The following is an 18,776-nucleotide window of genomic DNA, read 5'->3' as shown; positions in this document are numbered from 1 at the left end:
TACTAATAATGATAATAGTAACAATTGTAATATAATGATAATCATAATAATATAGTAATAATAATAATAACACTAATACTAATAATAATAATTTATACATGATGATGATGACACTGATGACATACAGTGATATTTATCTCATCAAAATTAAATTCAACATTTAATCATATAAAGGTGTGTCTAGTGTTTTGATTACTATTGTCTCCGTGTTATTTTTTATTTAATATGTTGTTATTTATTTTTTTGAACATTCTTTATTTGAATGTATGCACATACAATCAACACAAAAAATACACTAAAAACAAGCAAACGCAACAACCAAGGAACAATTAGTGTCTCAGATCTATTTCAGTAGTGGACATCCCACAAATACACTTTTTTTTGTAAAAATATATATAAAAAAAAATAAAAACAGATAACAAACAAACAAACATAACTTCTCATGACCAGTTGTTAGCAATTCAACTATCTAAGTTTTGCAGTTATCTTTTCCATTAAATAAACACCCTTTTTTGTTAGTTACAATCATGTTTTACATAAAGATAGATAGACAGACAGACAGACAGACAGACAGATAGATAGATAGATAGACAGACAGACGGACAGACAGTGTACATCCAGAAACTAAGGAGGAATGGGTTCCCAGTCCCGCTCTCTGTCGCTAGATGTCGCTGTGTCGCCGTGTGTCGCTCCCCTCGTTATTCCATGGATGATCCCGGTTGTGTGTGTGTGTGTGTGTTAGCCTGTTAGCGTGTTAGCTCATTTAAACAGTCAGTGGTGACTGTGAGCCTCAGGCACAAACAACAGCTAAAGCCGCCGGAACTTCACCACAAACTTCAGCTCCAACACACGGAACATGTCTTTAACGACCACACGGCTTTAAAAAGAGGGTTATTTACAAAGTGAACAATACAACTGAAGAAGAAGGAGGAGGAGTATGAGTGTTGGGTAAAAGCTGTGGAAGAGCTGCCGCTGCTACACCGAGGAAGAAGAAGAGGAATCGGCTTCGGTGTGTGTCGTCTTCACCGGTTCATCCAGGAGTTCAACTTACAGGTAAACTCCTCTGTTTACACTGTTTCAAACACACACACACGTTTTATTTTATGACTTTGTTGAAGTCTTTATTGTCTCACCGATGATAAACGCGTCGTTATCTTTGAATTAGCGCCTGCTTTACACAAGCTGCGTTACCTGTGTGAACGACACTCGGTTTAACTCGGGGGACCTCGGGTTGACTCGGGCTGAGTTAAGAGACTTATTCAACAAAGATGGTTTCCAATGTGTTGTTCGTCGTTGTTTTTAATGTTTAACGATCGTTGACACGTGTAAGAGCGTAACACCGTGAGACAAACGGTGACTGGACGTGGTCGCGCATCGAGATTAAAAAGCACGAACAAACATGATCAATTGACGGGTGGATTTTATTTTGTTCAGTTAATTGCAAAAACAGAAAGTCTTTAATAATTCATGTGAGTGACTTGAAGATATTTTGATGTTCACATTTGTTCCAGTTGTAGTCGGAAGTCAGAATTTCTCGGAAAATCTGAGAAACTTAATACTTACTTGACCTAGCATTCCAACCAAAGATAAATCCGACTTCTGACCACAACTGTAACAAATGCGTACATGAAAGTATTTTCAAGTAATTTGCATAAAATATTAATGACTTTCTGTGATTGACTTGGATAAAAGTAATTTTTGAGTTGGATTTCCAACTCAAAAAGTCAGAGAAATCTCATGTACTCTGACCTAACATTCCAAGATGGCTGCCACTAACAGTCTTAATTGATTTCTGTCATATTTGTACTCATCGGACTATAAAGTTTTATCTGTAAACATCTGTATGCCATTTTTGTGCGTAGACGGCATGTAGAGAAGCTAACAGGCACTAGGTTGAAATATATTTCCATCCAGTTTTTTTTCTGATTCAAACTCGGAGGTGACAAAACTCCCGGTTCTGACTTTTAAACTTGGATATTTGTGCTCGGTATTTTTGCTTGATAATATGTAACTTAATTATCGCGATAATATCATATCGTAACTTGAATATCGTGATAATGTAAATATTGTGACTAAAATATCGTGACCATATCATATCGTGACTTGAGTATTGTGACTTGAATATCATGATATCACAAAGTGACTGTTGTTGTTGAATTTGAATGTTTTATTGTGACTTAAATATCTTCATAATATCATATTGTGACTTAAATATCTTCATAATATCATATTGTGACTTGAATATTATGACTTAAATATTTTGATAATATTGTATCGTGACTTAAATATGGTGATAATATCGTATAGTGACTTAAATATGGTGACAATATCTTATTGTGACAATATTGTTTCTTGACTTAAATATGTTGATGTTGTATTGTCACTTAAAGCTGCCATAGCATGGTCCTATCTCACTTATATGTGAGATATGGAGGTGTACTTACAAACATGAAGTCGTTTTTATAGTGAAACACTTCCTAAGTGTAGCTTAGCGTGTGGCTTAGCCTGCAGCCGGCTATCGCTAATGCTAAACGACAAAACAAGCACACAAAGACAGTTATATACGTATAGCTGGCACTGCTCCTTCATTTAGGTGAAGTTTGGTGCTGTGTCCTGCTTTGTATTGGAGAAGAAGAAGAACTGCTCTTGTTGTAGCTGCTGAGCGTATCGGTTGTACGGAGCTCAGCAGCGACAACAAGAGTAGTTCTTCTTCTTCTACGGTTGAAAGTACGTCACCGGATGTGCCCGGACTCTAGTGCCCGGACTAGGAGGTGCTGCTGTTTAGAGGAGTGGTGAAATTCACCAGTGACGTAACTAGTCAACGGAAGTGCCGTTCCGCTTCATAGAGCTCAGGAAAACAATCAAACTCTGCACTCTCAGCAGTGGCTGAACTGATTGTTACTGGACTTTTAGGGCTTCATATAAACGAGGTCATGACGCAGATACACACAAAAATTCGGCATTAATTGGCACTTCTGGGCTATGGGATCTTTATATATTATGATAATATTGTATTATGACTTAAATATCATGATAATATCATTGTGTGACTTTAATATTGTGATAATGTCTTATCGTGACTCAAATATTGTGACATAAATGTGATGTCAATATAGTGATAACGTCGTATTGTGGTGTTAACCCCTAGAACCCCAGATATATCACTAAATGAGCTGCTTCTCCAGGCCTTAATTAAGACAGAGAGGATAAACACACCGATGTGCCGTCAGGTGTGAGAACAGCAGCACTTTTGATAAGATCAGTGACTGTGGAACATGTTTGGACATGTTTTTTGATGCTGTCGTATGTTATGTATCAAGCACAGTGACATGGACTCCGATGGATACAGGAATGATTTCCACTACACAGAGACAGGAAGTGTTTGGCAGCATGTAACGCTGGAGCCGTCACACGCTGTGGATCAGAGGAGCAGAGACGCTGACGGCTGGAAGCTGGTGGAGGTCTTTCTGTCCGGTGGAGCACCATGGGGGTTTACACTTCGAGGTGGATTGGAGCACAGAGAGCCTCTGCTCATAACCAAGGTAAGGAAACCACACACAAAACATCTGCTCCATTTCACTGACAACACATACACACGTGCAGTGTGCAATAATGATGTTTTAATGATTTCTTTGTTATATGGAGCGAAGAAACCAGAGAATGTTCACATATAAGAAGCTGAAAAATCAATTATCAAAATAGTTGCCGATTCATTTAGTGGTCCATTAATAATTGATCAATCTCTGCAATGAATGAATCAATCAATGAGTAGATTTTAATTTCTTGAACTCTGTCTTTTACCCTTAAGTTAGATCTGTATACACACGTGGACAAAATTGTTGGTACCCTTCGGTTAATGAAAGAAAAACTCACAATCATCACAGAAATAACTTGAATCTGACAAACCATTGAAAGTCAGACATTAAAATAAACTCATGAAATAGACCTGGACAAAAATGATGGTACCCCTAGAAAAGACTGAAAATAATGTAACTAAAAGGACATGTTAATTCAAGGTGTGTCCACTAATTAGCATCACAGGTGTCTACAATCTTGTAATCAGTCAGTGGGCCTATATATAGGGCTACAGGTAGTCACTGTGCTGTTTGGTGACATGGTGTGTACCACACTCAACATGGACCAGAGAAAGCGAAGGAAAGAGTTGTCTCGGGAGATTAGAAAGAAAATTATAGACAAGCATGTTAAAGGTAAAGGCTCTAAGACCATCTCCAAGCAGCTTGATGTTCCGGTGACTACAGTTGCACATATTATTCAGAAATTTAAGATCCATGGGACTGTAGCCAACCTCCCTGGACGTGGCCGCAGGAGGAAAATTGATGACAAATCAGACGGATAATACGAATGGTAACAAAAGAGCCCAGAAAAACTTCTAAAGAGATTAAAGGTGAACTTCAAGCTCAAGGAACATCAGTGTCAGATCGCACCATCCGTCGTTGTTTGAGCCAAAGTGGACTTAATGGGAGACGACCAAGGAGGACACCGTTGTTGACAACACATCATAAAAAAGCCACATGTAGTGTTGACACATGTAGTTTGGCAAATTCCAGTCTGGCCACAAAGCTTCTAGGAGAATGTCCTATGGACAAATGAGACAAAAATGGAACTTTTTGCCAAGGCACATCAGCTCTATGTTTACAGATGGAAAAATGAAGCATATAAAGAAAAGAACACTGTCCCTACTGTGAAACATGGAGGAGGCTCTGTTATGTTCTGGGGCTGCTTTGCTGCATCTGGCACAGGGTGTCTCGAATCTGTGCAGGGTACAATGAAATCTCAAGACTATCAAGGGATTCTAGAGAGAAATGTGTTGGCCAGTGTCAGAAAGCTTGGTCTCAGTCGCAGGTCATGGGTCTTGCAACAGGACAATGACCCAAAACACACAGCTAAAAACACCCAAGGAAAAGAGGAAAGAGGAAAACACTGGACTATTCTAAAGTGGCCTTCTATGAGCCCTGACCTAAATCCTATTGAGCATCTTTGGAAGGAGCTGAAACATGTTGTCTGGAAAAGGCACCCTTCAAACCTGAGACAACTGGAGCAGTTTGCTCATGAGGAGTGGGCCAAAATACCTGCTGAGAGGTGCAGAAGTCTCATTGACAGTTACAGGAAGCAGTGATTGCCTCAAAAGGTTGTGCAAAAAAATATTAAGTTAAGGGTACCATCGTTTTTGTCCAGGCCTGTTTCATGAGTTTATTTTTTAAAATAATTCTGTTGAAGCATGGTTGAAAAGCAATGCCTGACTTTCGTAGAAATTTTTATTTTTACATTACATTACATTACATGTCATTTAGCAGACGCTTTTATCCAAAGCGACTTACAATTGAATTGAGTACAATCTGCCAGGGGTGGAATCGAACTTGCGACCATTGCGACTATGATGTCTTTCGCACACAGGGTACCGGTCTTAACCACTGAGCCACTCCACTTTATTTATTATTACTTTTGTCAGATTATATATATATATATGTATATATATATATATATATATATATATATATATATATATATGTATATGTATATATATATATATATATATATGTATATATATATATATATATGTGTATATATATATATATATATATGTGTGTGTATATATGTATATATATATATATATATATATATATGTGTGTATATATATATATATATATGTGTGTGTATATATATATATATATATGTGTGTATATATATATATATATATATATATATATATATATATATATATATATATATATATATATATTTAAGGAGTAAGGTCAGAGAGGCCAGAATGAGATGGTTTGGTCATGTACAGAGGAGGGATAGTGAGTATATTGGTAGAAGGATGCTGGGGTTGGAACTGCCAGGCAGGAGGTCTAGAGGAAGACCAAAGAGAAGGTTTATGGATGTAGTGAAAGAGGACATGAAGTTAGTTGGTGTGAGAGAGGAGGATACAGAGAACAGGGTGAGATGGAGGAGGCTGATTCGCTGTGTGTGTGTGTGTGTGTGTGTGTGTGTGTGTGTGTGTGTGTGTATATATGTGTATGTGTATATATATATATATATATATGTGTGTATGTATGTGTGTGTGTGTGTAGATATGTATATGTGCATATATATGTGTATGTATGTGTGTGTAGATATGTATATGTGCATATATATGAATATGTATTTTTGATATATGTATATATATGTTAGTGTACGTTACAGTGTATTTATGTATGTACACAACCAGTCAAAAGTTTGGACACCTTTCCATTTACTTGAATGAGGAAGTGTGTGCAAACCTTTGACTGGTAGTGTATGTATGTCACTTTATCCACATGTATCTCCTCTATCAGGATATAAACTCAACATACACAGATATTATTAATATGACACGTTGCCCACAGGTTTACTGAAATATAAATTTATGATTTATATCCTGATATGTGAATTGATATTGAATGATGTTTTGACCCGCAGTGAGAGGAAGAGCAGCTCTGTGACCTGAGCGTCTGTGTTTACTGTGTAATGATTGACCAGTAAAGACCTTGCTGGTGAATTTGAGCTTCAGTTTAACAGCAGCACATGTGAGTCAGACTCTGTTTCCCAGTTTGTCTGTATCGACCCAAACCCGGGGCCAAAGTCCAAACACACAGAGGCCCAAACTGTAAAATCTGTGAGGGAGAACCACACTTCTTAGTCAGAACCACTTTCTCCTCATCGCTGTAGATTTGACCGACATGTGACGTCACTCCAGTGTAAGTCTTTAAGCTGTGACTTAAAAACACTCACAGTTTCAGTTCAGTTTGTGAGAAGCATTGCTCGATGGTGAGTCTGCAGTCTGATAAATGTACTGTGAGTCCTGACCAGATCTGATGGTAAGAAACCCATACTTTACAGTCTTTGTATAAAGTATTTTAAAGTGATATTTGAGTAAAAGTACAAGTATGTGACCAGAACATGACTTTGGTAGACGTTGAAGTCATTTTTTTTATAATATTAGTTCAGTAAAAGTCTTAAAATTTATGACAATGGTTAGGAGTTAGGATTAAGCCATGGTGGCTCAGTGGTAGGGTGAGTTGTGTGTTCAATTCCTGGCTCTGCTAGTCTATGTGTCCAACACTCAAGCCCATGTTGCACCATGTGAATTTGTATGGATATCGTGATAGCATCCATTGTGACTTAAATATCGCGATCATGTATCGTAACTGTAATGCCGCGATAATATCGTATTGTGACTTATTGAGATGATATCATGATAATATCGTATTGTGACTTATTGAGATGATATCATGATAATATCGTATCGTGACTTATTGAGATGATATTGTGATAATATTATATTATGGTGTATTGAGATGATATTGTGATAATATCGTATTGTGACTTATTGAGATGATATCATGATAATATCGTATTGTGACTTATTGATGATATGATAATATCGTATTGTGACTTATTGAGATGATATGATAATATCATGACTTATTGAGATGATATGATAATATCGTTGTGACTTATTGAGATGATATTGTGACTTATTGAGATGATATTGTGATAATATCGTGTGACTTATTGAGATAATATCATGGTAATATTTTATTGTGAGTGATTGTGATGATATTGTGTTGTGACTTATTGAGATAATATCATGATAATATCGTATTGTGACTTATTGAGATGATATTGTGACTTATTGAGATGATATTGTGATAATATCGTATTGTGACTTATTGAGATAATATCATGGTAATATTTTATTGTGAGTGATTGTGATGATATTGTGTTGTGACTTATTGAGATGATATTGTGATAATATCGTATTGTGACTTATTGAGATGATGTTGTGATAATATTGTATTGTGACTTATTGAAATGATATCATGATAATATTGTATTGTGACTTATTTAGATTATATTGTGATAACATTGTATTGTGACTTATTGAGATGATATTGTGATAATATCGTATTGTGACTTATTGAGATGATATTGTGATAATATCGTATTGTGACTTATTGAGATGATGTTGTGATAATATTGTTTTGGGACTTATTGAAATGATATGAAAATATCGATTGTGACTTATTGAGATGATATTGTGATAATATCATTGTGGCTTATTGATATGATATTGTGATAATATCGATTGTGACTTATTGAGATGATATTGTGATAATATCGTATTGTGACTTATTGAGATGATGTTGTGATAATATTGTTTTGGGACTTATTGAAATGATATGAAAATATCGTATTGTGACTTATTGAGATGATATTGTGATAATATCGTATTGTGGCTTATTGATATGATATTGTGATAATATCGTATTGTGACTTATTGAGATGATATTGTGATAATATCGTATTGTTTGTATCGTGACTTATTGAGATGATGGCGTGATAATATCGTATCGTGACTTATTGAGATGATATCATGATAACATGCCATGTTGAAGCGTGTGAATGTGTATGTAAAGATGTGTGAATGGGTGAAATTGTAGTGTAAAGTAGCTAATCAAGACTAGAAAAGCTCTGTATAAATACGGACCATAGTACCAACTCTTCTTCTTGTGATTTTTATTTGGTAGTAAAGAGTAACAAAGAGAGTTAGAGGAAATGTAGTGGAGGAAAAGTACAAGTTACTAGAAATATAAGTGAAGTACAGATGTGTGAATCTTGTACTTGAATACAGTAACAAAGTATTTGTATTTCGTTCCATTAAAACACTGACTCTTCATCTGCTTCTGACTCCCTGTATTATTGCGATAATTGTATTTACTGGTACTTTGGGAGCTTTGGCTGTAGCTCACCTGGATGTTTACATCGTCATATTCGTGTATGTGATCAGAATGAGAGTTTGGAGGACGTGGTGTGTTTGGTATCAGGAGCAGGACAGGAATGCTGGAGCTTTGTTTTGATGATTCATTTTGAAATGTAGTGAATTATCCTTGACAGTCTGAGGCCCGCAGGTTTCAGGAATGGCATGATGGGATAAATGAAGCCAGGATTAGTGATTTTTCCTGTTTCGGAGCAGTTCCTGAATTAGAGTTGATGATTTACAAAGTCGTGTGTTTAAATGATACAAGTGAAGCTCACTTTTCCATGGAACTGTGTCCACTGGCCACTGTGTGGTTGATACTTAAGAAATGGTTTGCATGAAAACCTGTGTTTGTTTGGACAGTGATTTCACTTGAATATATGGTTGGCTGCTTTTTCAGTCTGATGTTCACTGTCTCCTATTTCTGTGAGCAATTCTCTGGTCCATGGGAGCTGGATCTTTAAAGCAGTACACAGGGGAAAATAAACCACTCACTCTCCCACACCAAGTCCAGAGAGAAAATCAGTTATTTTAACATCACACACAGGAGTTGTCGATCCACTGCTGCCTCCATCACTAAGTTCTAATGTATTATTTTGTCACTTTGGCTTTTAAAATCCTTTATTCAGATTAAACTCAGTGACACAAAGTGACCACACGAGGCAGCAGAGGACCAGCAGCTCCTGTGTCCCCGCCAGCTAAAATCACTGATTTTCTTTGGTGTGGGAGAGTGAGTGTTTTACAAACTTCAGTTTCCTGTTGGAAAAGTCTGTCTGACAGTGAGATAAAGACGTGATCATGTGATTTAGTTATTGTAGACTTAAAACTGACTGATTTTATTTGTTAAATTGTTTGTGTGTTCAGTTGTTTGTTTGTTCAGTTGTTTGTGTGTTAAGAATGTCTTTATTGACTAGCATTGCTAACAGTAGTTAACCCAGGATACGTTTGCGTTTCCGACTTCTCTACTCAAACGTGGTCACTCCCAGTTCCGACTTCTGAGTTGTGATGTAAATAGATAGCCGATTATGTGTTAGTTCCTGATGAAGAGAAGTGAAACAGCTGACTTTTCTTTTGTCGTAGTTCTTTTTCTATGCGTTTGTTTTCCAGCGTGAGCAGAGAGCTTATCACTGGTCTTGGCAGAATATTTTTCACATAAAAACAACATGAGGGAAGTTAAAGGAGGTCAAAGCCTCAAAAAAACTCTTAACTCATGAAGAAATATGGAGGAATAATAAAAAGTGGCTTGAGTTGATGAGAGCGGTGAAATGAATTTGTCCTGGATTTGATTAAAATTCTCAACATTCCGCACATAACTCAGGTTATGTTCAAGGTCTTGTGCACTTAAAGTCTCCATAAAGTAAAAATAATCCTGTTTTACTGAGCACAGCTGGGTCTGCAGCTCATGTGTGATCGGGATCAGAGATTATGTGAAGGACAAACGTGGTTTTCTCTGGAAGAATCAGAGGGATGGAGACACTGTTGCTCATCAACGCTGTCACGCTGCATCAACAGGTTTTACCCCTTGACTGGATCAACACAGTGCTTTTCTCTGTGTAACTCAACATGTGGAGTAAAAATTATTTACACAGAATTACACAATTGATGCTATTATTTCTCAGAAGATGTGGATGTCAGACAGATTACTGGGTTTAATGTTGAGACTCAGGCTTCATATGTTTGATATTACAATTTTCATTGTCTTTGCATGCATTTTTTACGACATAAATTACATTTTTGTTGTTAGAAACAGACTAAATTAGTGCCAAGAAAGCTACAGTTGTCCATTCAAATGTGAATTGCATCTTTTTATTGTCAAAATTGTTCTTTTTCTGAGATTTTGAATTCAAAATTCAGCTTCAAAGTTGCCCAAAAACCCCTGTTGGTGTGCGTGTTATCTTAAAGGGTCGTTCACGTTATGTTTTAAGTGTGGTTGGATCAGGTGCTGACAATCCAGTCAGAGCTAACTGTGCTGTGAGCGCCCCCTGCTGCTGAGAAACAGTGTGACCTGACTAAAACTCCAATACAATCTATGTCAGTTTAAGTCTGTGATATCTGAAGTTCATGTCGTTATCTCACTGTTAGACACACTTTTCCAGGGAACAGGGAACTGAACAACTCCTGTGTACTGTGATGTAAAATCACTGATTTACTCAGTGGACTTTGGTGTGGGAGAGTGAGTGGTTTACAAACGTAAAATTAACTTGTGAAATTATCCCTTAGATGACAAGCTTTTTGTGATTTCAGTGTAGGGGTGGGCGGTATACCAGTGTCATAGTCAGCACCGGTGTGACATTGCGCCATGATATGGATTTTGCAATAACGTCAATACCGTGATAAATCAATTGAGCGCCGATAATCTCCTAATTCTAAATCATAATGCATTACATTTTCTTCAAACGTTCAGTGGTCTGAATATCTGTCCTTATATACTGTATATCTTGTTGCAAATAAAAAAGTAAAACATATTCGGTGGTAAAAGGGGAGTGGCCATTAAATTAGCGTAATGAGCACTTGGGTAATCAATAAAGAAACAACTGCTCAAACATCGCCAAGAAAGGTCGGGCCAATAATATCTGAAAAAAGATGAGTGGAGTGTTGGAACCAGAGGGAGAGATCGAGGCCGCTGGAAGTTGCGCAGCAGATGCCTCAGACCGCCTTCTTCCCCGAAGACCACACCGGAGCAATAATTGCGTTAGGCCTGAAGGATGCACTTTCTGACTGGTGCTTGGATGAAGCGCGTCTGATGTGCATGACAACTGACAGCGGTGCAAACACGGTGCGCGCTCTGGAAATTAATAAATATACGAGACTCGCATGTTTTGGACACAGACTGCACAACACTATTGGTAAGTTACACTATGTAAACCTAACATTTCATATTCAGAAAATTTGTCAAGTCCTTTTCTGTTTGTATTGAAAAAAGAAATCAAAAACAAATTTAGTGCCACCACATTAGTATTGGTAGTGGTTAGCACTCTCGCCTTGCAGCGAGAAGACCCGGGTTCGAGCCCCGGTTGGAACAAGGGCCTTTCTGCATGGAGTTTGCATGTTCTCCCCGTGTGTGCGTGGGTTCTCTCCGGGTTCTCCGGGTTCTCCGGCTTCCTCCCACTTCCTCCCACAGTCCAAAAACATGCAATGTGGGGATTAGGTGAATTGGAAACTCTAAATTGACCGTAGGAGTGAGTGTGAGAGTGAATGGTTGTTTGTCTCTAGTTGTGTGTGGCCCTGCGATGGACTGGCGAACTGTCCAGGGTGTACCCCGCCTATCGCCCGATGTAGCTGAGATTGGCACAGCACCGCCGCGACCCTCTGGTGGAGGATAAAGCGGTTAGATGATGACTGACTGACATTAGTATTGTATTGTTCGTTGTTAGTATTGTTTAGCCGTGATTCCTACAAAAAAACTACAAATATCAGATTAGAATATTATTAAAAAATATGTACTCCCAAAACCTACCAAAAAAAGTAATACCGTGATATTATACTGTCACCGTTCAAAAGATGAAAAATACCGTGATATTAATTTTAGATCATATCGCCCACCCCTATTTCAGTGTGTGTTTACGAGTTTACGGCAGGTTCTTACCAGCATCACAACTCTTTAATTTTAAGGAAAAGAAATTGTTTTGTTTTAGTGAAAACTGTCCATCCTTGACGAGTACAGAGCAATAACAATGGAGACACTGCAGTAAACATGGGAAAGAAACCTTCTCATTGTCACCAAATGTACTTAAGAGACCAAATATGTACTTTCTGACTTCCCTAACCCGTCTGAGGCTCTGAACTCTGAGCCCACGGCTTGTAACTCAACACATAAATCACTTACATGTTAGAAATGAGTAAAAATGTATGAAGAAAGGCTAAGTTTACGCTGCTGGGGAGGTGTAGTTTACAGAAGAATCTACACAAGCAGCAGTGAAGAGTTTATTTACCAGTGGGGGAAGAATAAACGTGCGTGTGTTTATGTTTTCACCATAATAAAAACTCATGTCAGCTTAGGCTCTGTTACGTTTTGAAGATCAACAAATTCATTTCAAATATCTTGCCTCGAGCTACAGATGAATCTGGCTTTTATTCCAAACAACACACAAGAAAAACATGTTTTTTTTGTGTAATAATGTAAATAGAAACGACAAACAACAGCGCTGGGGGACAAATAAAGGCACATTCACACGAACAACATGGATGCACCGTACACCCTGTCCTTTGTTTACCATCTTCCTCCTGAACGTAATCAGTCCGGGAGCAGCCATCCTGGAGCAGCTTCTCACAAACACATCCACGTCTCTGTGGGACACGACGGGAAGGATGTGGTGGCATGTGTCTTTTTTTCTGCTGACATCAGCGTCCTGTGCTGCGCCCCGACGCCGCACTGACCCCGCGAACTTGTGTACGTCGCTGAGTTTGATCACTGTTGTTTAGCACTACAAAAAGAAACATCTCCCTGGGTTTGTTAACCACTAAAGAGAGACTTCAGGAAGATTATTTTTTATTTATTACGTTGTTTCCTAAACCTTAAAATCAAATATTTTCCAGAGGCAAACCCCCCAAAAAAAGCAAACAGTCCTTTAAGCCACATGCCAAATGTCAGAGGTCACTGTATAAAAAAAATAAAACAAATCTCTTTCCTTCATGACAATAATATACAGTCATTAATTCAAAAATACAGTACCGTTATTTATATATGTGTATATATGTATATGTGTATATATGTATATATGTGTATATATATGTATATGTATATATATATATATGTATATGTGTATATATGTATGTATATATATATATATATATATATATATATATATATATACAGAAATAAAAACGGATAATATGCTTAATTGGGTTTGAACAATGTTCTCAATTTATTCACATAGATATTTAACACAGCTTGTTGATATGGTAATTAAATAATGTCTTATATTTTATTATCAATATTGACAACTTCAGGCTTCCATATGTCCAAAAGTGACTGACCGTAATGGGAAATAAGTCAAAACACTGTAGTGTGTGAACTATGAACCAGCTAGTTCCCGCCTCCTCAGCACGAGCTGAACAATAAATCCAATACACCAAGAGAGGCGGGACTTAAGGTAGAACAGCCAATCATCAGCTGGTCACACACAAAGCTGGTGTCATGTTTGAGGCAACGCGAGGAGGGGGAGAGAGGGGCAGAGAGGGGGAGAGAGGGGCAGAGGAGGCAGCCGCAGCGAGCGCAGAAACGGAGAGACTGTAGTGAAGTGTGAAGTGTGTGTGTGTGTGCATTGTGTGTGTATTGTCATTTTAATGCAAAATTAATTATATCGATACAAGCGATATTGGCCCGTGTTATATCTCGTTTAGAAACATATCTATATATATATTAAAATATCGTTATATCGCCCAGCCCTAACATCTAGTTTTTATGCGTTTGGTGGAGTTTGTCAATAGTCACATCAGCTTTATTCTTATTGACTTAACGTCTCATTTTCGTTTTCATTAACGAAATAAACACTGCGTGAAATGTTGGAAAATGTTGATCAGTGTTTCTCTAAAACCTTAAAGCGTTCATCTTGTAAATCAAAATAAAAGGAAACGAAGCTGGAAAATAAGAGATTAATCACAGATTAATCAGGTGATCTAAATAGTTGACGATTCATTTAGTCGTCGATTAATGATGGAATAATTGTCGCAGCCTTAATATCGTGATCATTCAGCTTTATACAACAGTGTTCCAAAAAAGCTGAACTAAGCGTCAAAGTGTGGACACTGGTGCTGTTTCCTGTCGTCTTCCTGGGCGTGTCTCGTCTCGTGTGCTTTTATGTCCAGATTAAATGGGTTGTACAGTGATTCACCGTCTCCACAAAAACACACTTCCATATCAGGACCACGCCAGGAACCAGGCCAGCAGTCGTAAAATAAGAAAAGCTCCACCGCCTCGACCCTGCTTCACCTTCTGAAGCACGCGTGGAGAAAAGGCCTTATAAGACGTAATGGTGTGTAAATGTACACATACCTCTGTGGTGGAGTCATCGTGCAGCCGCTCTCGCAGGTCCAGCTGATAATCGGCTCCTCGCTGCCGCGTTAATGTGCCAAGTGTTGAGCGAGTTCTTGCTCTTAATCTGAGTCGGAGTGAGGACAGAGTTTGAGATGATTGTAAAAACCTGCTGTAAATGCTGAAAATGGCCTTTAAAAAACACTCATCCCTTAACATTAAAAAGCTTCTCTACAATCTCTTAAGATTATATTCATGACTTCATTTTGCTAATCTGACATTTGTAAACCACTCACTCTGCCACACCAAAGTCCACAGAGAAAACCATTGATTTTAACATCATACACACAGGAGTTGTTTATCCACTACTGCCTCCATCACCAAGTTCAGATGTCTGATTTTGATGTCTTTATTCAGATTGACCTCAGTGACACAAAGTCACCACACGAGGCAGCAGTAGACTGGACTTTGGTGCGGGAGAGTGAGTGGTTTACAAACTTCACTTTCCTGTTGGACGCAGATTTTGTGAGGCAAGTCTTTTGTTAAGTGGCTAAAATGAGTTTTTCTTCACTCTTGGGGTCGACCGATATTTTTTTTCAGAGCTGATATTGTGAGCCGATTATTACTAATTAATAAGCTGGATAACTGATATTTAGAACACCTATACTTACAATTTCAACACGGAATTTAAATATAAAATGAATAAATGCACTTTTTGCCGACACACACACACACACACGCACATATATATATGTATATGTATATATATGTATGTGTATATATATGTATGTGTATATATATGTATATATATATATATATATATATATATATATATATATATATATGCTCACATGTTTTTCCAGGCTTCTGGAGCACAATAGGGTTTGTTTTTACATGGTGTCACTGGCAGTCACTTTGATCGTGCTCTTTCCTGCTGTAAGTCTGGTGGAAACAGTTCCATTCACTCTCTAACAACCACTAACAAAATGTTAACAAGACTTTAAAGTGAGGGCTGTTTCAGTTAGGGGCTGATGTGGTGGCACTTTTCTCACACCAAAGTTTTGCCTATTGATATCTAAGTACTCCAACACGTTCCTTGCCAGCACTAATGACATGGCTCCTTCTCAGGTTATAAATGACATGTTCAAACACAGATTCTAAGTTTTGACTGCAACTCTCCTACTGATCTCTGTCAGAATATCAGCTTAACTGGGATGAAAAATCTATAAAATGTCTTGGAATTCATATCCATAAAAATCTGTCAGGAATAGCAGAAATCAATTATAAACCTCTTAATTAATCTTTGAAGGGTCGAGACCGATTCCGTTGGTTTTCAAATACAGTAGAGTCCGAGTCAAGACCGAGTCTTTGAGGAAGCAAGTCCGAGTCGAGACCGAGTCCTTTAGGAGTCGAGACCGAGTCGAGACCAAGACCAAAAAAACATGTCAGTTTTCATATTCATGATTTAGTATCACCCCAGTTAATAATCAACAGTTAGGCCTACAGAGAAAGCTAGATTGGGAATTGTTTAGAGGAGCAGTCTTAACGTCTTAATATGGACTATGCTTTTACTATCATTAAAAAAATCTCTACCACATGCATCATCTTCTGCCTATTTTATAAACTGCTTCAACAGTGCTGCTCTGTCATCAACATGTTAAGCCCACCCTGACTTTTTTAATCATAGTTAGGACATAACATGAACATAAAAAAATGCATTGGTCTCGAGGACTCGGTCTGAAGTTACGAGTCCTTCTCCTCCCACTGTGGTCAAGATCGAGTCTTTGAAGGAACGAGTCTGAGACGAGTCCGAGAAAGCAGAAATCTAAGTGCTTGCGATCTTAATAACATTTCCATGAATTTTTCAGCCCTGCTCTAAATATGGTCCCCCTGCCTGCCTGCCTGCCTGCCTGCCTGTCTGTCTGTCTGTCTTTAAGCCTCCACTGTTGACTGGTGTGCTGTGTTTGTGCTGCAGGTGGAGGAGGGCAGCAAAGCAGCCGCCGTGTGTCTCCAGGTGGGAGACGAGCTCGTCAACATCAACGAGATTCCACTGAGCGGCTACAGACAGGAGGCCATCTGCCTGGTGAAGGGCTCCCACAAGACCCTCAGTGTGGTGGTGAAAAGGTAGGTAACCAATCCTCAGTGGGCCCTCTCCTCTCCTCTTACATCTGCTGCTGTCACAATGGTAACCCCACTCCGCCCTCCCTCTAACGGGTCACCATGGTAACGTTTCCTCTGAGCCATGGTGAGGATCCTGGTCCTCACTGCTGTTTGTCTGCTTCGTCTGTTGAAGCTCAGTGGGATTTCTTCACTGTCAGTGCTCAGGTTCTCGGCAGCTGGACAATCCTGTTTTACTGGGTTGAAGTCAGTGGCCGCGTTAAAGGGATAGTTCAGGTTTTCCTTTCTTTTTTTAAAAACACTGGTAGAAAGAGGTTCTGACATAAAATCAGTCATGTGCTGTTGAATGAACCAGTCGTGAAACGACAAGGCTGACTGCAGGGACAACCACTTTACTAAAAACAGTGAAGTTTGTAAACCACTCACTCTCCCACACCAAAGTCCACAGAGAAAATCAGTGATTTTAACATCACGGCACACAGGAGTTGTTGATCCACTGCTGCCTCCATCACTAAGTTCAGCTCCTGCGTCTTCAGTTTCCTGTTGGAACAGTCTATCAGTTAAAGACATGAACATACTCTGAAGACATCGTAGATTTTATTTCTCTCTGGACTTTGGTGTGGGAGAGTGAGTGGTTTACAAACTTCAGTTTCCTGTTGGAAAAGTCTGTCTGACAGTGAGATAAAGACGTGAACTTGTGACCTAGATATGGAAGACTTAGACAGGTGTAGATTTTATCAGGTGAATCTTTTGTTAAGTTACTAAAATAATTAGTCTCAGGCTGGTTCTCAGCAGCAGAGTCAGTGCTGATTATGTGTCAGTTCCTCATACAGGCACACCTCAAAAAACTGTTAAAGAATGAGGAGATGTTGTGGATGACATCATTTTCCTGTTTGAATCCCATGCAGACAGACTGACAGGCAGACAGGCAGACAGACAGGTGTGAAAAGGACACACACCAGGAAGTTGGGATGCAAATGATGTGACGTAGCTAGGAATAGTGGACTTTTCTTGTTTGCTTTGTTAGTTTATTGATTGTGTGAGCTTCGACTTGTCCACTGAACACCACACTGTTGATAAACAGCGCACACACACAGTGACTTATTGACTGTCGTCTTATTGCTTCATTCATAATGGCGTTGTTTTGTTTAAAGCGATGAATCATGAGTGAAGTCAGTCCTGGAGGCCTTTTCTCAGCAGTGGCCTCGTTTCTGTGTCAAACACTACTTTCATTGTCTGTCAGCACACCGCACTTGTTTCTGTTTTCTATCATAATCATAACGTCATCCTCCCGTACAAGGGAGTCCACCCACCATTTATCTTTCCACATGGACGTGTGTCTCACTCATTGTGTTTGGTTTTCAATAGACACAAAATCTATTATTGGATGTAAAAACAGGGATGCAGTTTGTGTTTATTTATCCTTCATTTGTACTCGAGGATGAGCTGGTTTTACAGGTTAAACGTCACTGAATCCATCAATTATTTTCTCGATTAATCTTTGAGATGTTGGGTCCATAAAATGGCAGAAAAGTGCTGATCAAACCTGGAAATAATGATGTTCTCAAACATCTTGTTTTTGTCTACAAACCAAAATGATTCAGTTTTTATGAATTCTTGTTTTGTGACAGAAAGTAGAAAATATTCACATTTAAGAAGCTGAAAAATGACAGAAAGTAGAAAATATTCACACTTAAGAAGCTGAAAATGACAGAAAGTAGAAAATATTCACATTTAAGAAGCTGAAAAATGACAGAAAGTAGAAAATATTCACAGAAAGTAGTTCACTAGAAAATATTCACACTTAAGAAGCATTTAAAAATAGAAGTAGAAAATATTCACACTTAAGAAGCTGAGAAATTAAAGAAAGTAGAAAATATT

The 18,776-nt window shown here is 38.3% G+C and overlaps 1 protein-coding gene across 3 annotated transcripts in view; it reads left to right on the top strand.

Annotated features, from left to right (window-relative positions):
- The first annotated feature begins 759 nt into the window (after positions 1-759).
- The window catches only part of shroom2a (shroom family member 2a), a 40,423-nt gene continuing 22,406 nt past the window's right edge, over positions 760-18,776 (top strand). For 2 of the 3 annotated variants that reach the window (XM_044043940.1, XM_044043938.1), the window contains exons 1-3: positions 760-1,053; positions 3,321-3,542; positions 16,753-16,901. In XM_044043940.1, the coding sequence (XP_043899875.1) occupies positions 3,330-3,542; positions 16,753-16,901 (362 nt within the window). In that variant the 5' untranslated portion in view covers positions 760-1,053; positions 3,321-3,329. The remainder of the gene's footprint in view (positions 1,054-3,320; positions 3,543-16,752; positions 16,902-18,776) is intronic. The other variant, XM_044043939.1, reaches the window with a different exon arrangement.

Source organism: Solea senegalensis, linkage group LG14, assembly GCF_019176455.1.
Source record: "Solea senegalensis isolate Sse05_10M linkage group LG14, IFAPA_SoseM_1, whole genome shotgun sequence".
NCBI classification, from domain to species: Eukaryota; Metazoa; Chordata; class Actinopteri; order Pleuronectiformes; family Soleidae; genus Solea; species Solea senegalensis.
Note: the sequence above shows the minus strand (reverse complement) of the source record. Positions and strands in the feature narration are given on the sequence as shown.